The sequence below is a fragment of the Microtus ochrogaster genome, chromosome 8 (assembly GCF_000317375.1).
Source record: "Microtus ochrogaster isolate Prairie Vole_2 chromosome 8, MicOch1.0, whole genome shotgun sequence".
In the NCBI taxonomy this organism is placed as follows: Eukaryota; Metazoa; Chordata; class Mammalia; order Rodentia; family Cricetidae; genus Microtus; species Microtus ochrogaster.
The window spans coordinates 23,535,578-23,538,820 of NC_022015.1; the positions used below are offsets into that span (position 1 = coordinate 23,535,578).

The following is a 3,243-nucleotide window of genomic DNA, read 5'->3' on the forward strand; positions in this document are numbered from 1 at the left end:
ACCAGGCTGGTCTCGAACTCACAGAGATCCGCCTGCCTCTGCCTCCTGAGTGCTGGGATTAAAGGCGTGCGCCACCACCGCCCGGCTCAGACAGAATATTGTATGCATAAAAATAAATAAATATTTTTAAAAAATGGGTCCTGGGGTTTGAATTCAGACCCTTCAGCTTAGAACACAAGCACTTTGACAACCGAGTCATAGCCTCAGCCCCGTGACTGGCTTGGTAGCCTGGGACTCACCAAGTAGATCTGGCTGGTCTCAAACTCACAGAGATTTAACAAGTGCTGGGATTAAAGGTGTGCGCCATCACACCTGGTTGTCTTCTTTTCCTTTCTGGTATGCATATGTCCATTTCTGTTGCTTGCGTGTGTATTATTTCAGAACCCCTCTCTCATCTTTCATTTTCAGAACAAAGAGATAGAAGAACTCACCAAGATTTGTGACGAACTGATTGCCAAAATGGGGAAAAGCTAACTTGGAACCAAGTGCTTGGACTTGGCCGTTGCGTGCAATACGACCGTCGGCACACTGTCGCCCTTCCGATTCCGTGGACAGGCTCTCTTCTCACTTTATATGCACTACTGTGTTCCTTTCTAAGTAAGGTTGGTTTGACCGTATGCAGTGCCGAGACCTACCGGGATTCCTTGCCATCTGTTTGCATTTTCTAGTATAATTCATAGCAAGTTGACCTCAGAGTTCCTGTATCAGGGAGAGTGTCAGATTCTCTTATAAAAAAAGACAAATTGCTGACCTTGGCCTTGTCCTTTGGTGAGCAGCATCTGATGTGACATGAACATATGCAGCCTGCATAGGGACTCTTGCCTTAAAGAGTGTACAATTGATCCACATTTGCTGGTTGGTTTGTTTTTTGTTTTTTTTAAAAAAAATGCATGTTTCAAATAAAATTCTCTATTGTAAATAAATTTTTTCCTTTGAGTCTTAGCAGCGAGTGTGGCTGTGAATTATTTTCTGGGAGTGGCTGAGTCCTTTCTTGCCTCCATTAAGTCATATTAGGTTTGGTCTCTGCCTCTGTCTGGGCCCCCCCCCCTTCCTTTCTCCGCTGATTTAAATAGCGTTTCCTTCATTATCATGTCTGGGTTTGTAAGAGGAAGCAAATGAGAAATATTGACTTGGGCTTAAATAATTAAGTGGATTTATTGGATTAGCTTAGATTTCATTTTTACAAAGCCTCAGCCATTAGGCAAAAATCTGTTTCCTTTTATTATTGTGTGAAGGAAGTTGAAAGCTGCCAGACTTTCTTCCCCGCCCCTGGATGCACGACCAACCCTGAAACACGACCCACTCCTCTACATGGGGGTAGGAAAGACCCAGGGACATCTGGTGGGAGGCAGGTAATTCGCCAATTAGCAACCCAGCTAGTCGCAACCAGGTTCCCGGATGCCCCAACCTGGACCTGTGACCTACAAGGAAACCTAGGGTAAAGGATGAGATGAGGAGATACGGAGGAGGTGGAAAGGAGTTGGTTTTCTGGGCTGCTGGCACAAATTCCTACAAACATAGCAGCTGAGAACTACAGAAGTTCCAAGTCAAGATGAGGTCGGGGCACGCGAGGAGGACCCCATTCCATTCCTCCCCCAGCTTGCTGTATCCTTGGCAACACTCCAACCCCTCAGTTCACATCACCTTCTCGACCTTTCGTGTTTCTTTTTTTAAACTTTTTTTTGTTTTGTTTTGTTTTGTTTTTGTTTTTGTTTTTCGAGACAGGGTTTCTCTGTAGCTTTGGTGCCTGTCCTGGAACTAGCTCTTGTAGACCAGGCTGGCCTCGAACTCACAGTGATCCGCCTGCCTCTGCCTCCCCAGTGCTGGGATTAAAGGCGTGCGCCATCACCGCCCGGGTGACTTTCCGTGTTTCTATGTCTCAAAGACGCCATTGTAGTAAGAGTTCTCACTCCAGGCCTTTTTCTTATTTTGAGACAAGGTTGCTCAAACTGGCCTTGGACGCATTCTGCAGACCAGGCAGCTCTTGAATTTACAGTTCTTCCGCTTGAGCCTCAGACTTAGCTGGGCTTACAGTCTGTGCCTCCATATCCAGTCCTGTATAAGGATACCATGGTTAGACTGAGAGCCTATTGCCAATCCAGGGTGATCTCATCTTGAGATCCACAGTTCCATCCGCAAAAGCCATATCTAGGGAAGGCCGTATTCACAGGGAGCGGGGACTAGGGAGTGAGCATGGATTTAAGTTTCTTTATTACGCCGTGTATCGGTGTGTGGGTGAGGCCAGAGGACATCCTTGGGTACTCACTGTGTCGCATGTGGAGGCTTAGGGATGACCTGCAGGTATCAGTTCTCTCCTTTCACCGTGGGGGTCCCAGAGGTCAGACTGACCGTGAGGGCGGTACCCACTGGGACATGTGCACCGGCAGAATGTGTGGTGTGAGTGAGTGTAACAGACAGACCCGAGCGCCTGCGTCTCAGCTTCACTGTCCCCGTTCTCCCTCAGGCACAGTAGCTATGAGTCACTCATTGTAGCGGCCCCCATTGCTGTCAGAGTGTCCGGCAGGGAAGATGGAGTAGACGTCTCCACTGTGACTTACAAGATGGATGAAACTCGGCCCCCCGGGCGCAGGAGAGGGAGACAGACTCACTCGTGTTTGGTCCATTTGCCTGGTGGGCCGCGGGCCTGGTGGCAATGGACCAACCATATCTTTGGGTCCCTCTGAGTTTTTATTCCATTTCCTCTGTATGCGGGCTCCATTGGCAGAGCTCTGGCGCCACTGAGTAAGGACAGGGAACTGCCCAGCGCCTACTGCCCGGCCCTGCCAAGGAGGACCCAGAGTCCTCGCTTGCTCTGGTCGCATATATCTGTTCCTTTCCAGGATCCTCACCTCTCCTGCTTTCTCTTTTATTTGCACCATTTGATAAAATATTTTCATCTAAAAAGATGTCTAATACAGGCAAGGAAAGCATCCTCATCCCCAAACCAAGAAACTACACGTGTTGTGATTTTTTTTCTTTCTTGGCATATGACATATTTACCTAGTTTTTTTTTTCACTGTGCTACTTTTAAGATACTTCACCTGTTTGTGTGTTTACATTATCCACCCAGCCTCAGGGGTCTATGTTCCAGCTTATTAACTTTTTTCCATGGAATACTGTAATGTGACTCTCATGTAAACTCTTTTTTCTTAGTAAAATAATTTTTTGATTTTATATATATATATATGCTGTTCTAGACAGCTTGGCATTATATATAATATAGATAGTATAATATGTGTAATA

At 46.6% G+C, this 3,243-nt stretch overlaps 1 protein-coding gene across 10 annotated transcripts in view; it reads left to right on the forward strand.

The window, feature by feature from the left end:
* The window catches only part of Tacc2 (transforming acidic coiled-coil containing protein 2), a 112,854-nt gene extending 112,125 nt beyond the window's left edge, over positions 1-729 (forward strand). For all 10 annotated transcript variants that reach the window (XM_026781102.1, XM_026781097.1, XM_026781103.1 and 7 more), the window contains one exon: positions 409-729. In XM_026781102.1, coding sequence (XP_026636903.1) covers positions 409-474 — 66 coding nt within the window. In that variant the 3' untranslated portion in view covers positions 475-729. The remainder of the gene's footprint in view (positions 1-408) is intronic.
* Positions 730-3,243: the final 2,514 nt, after the last annotated feature.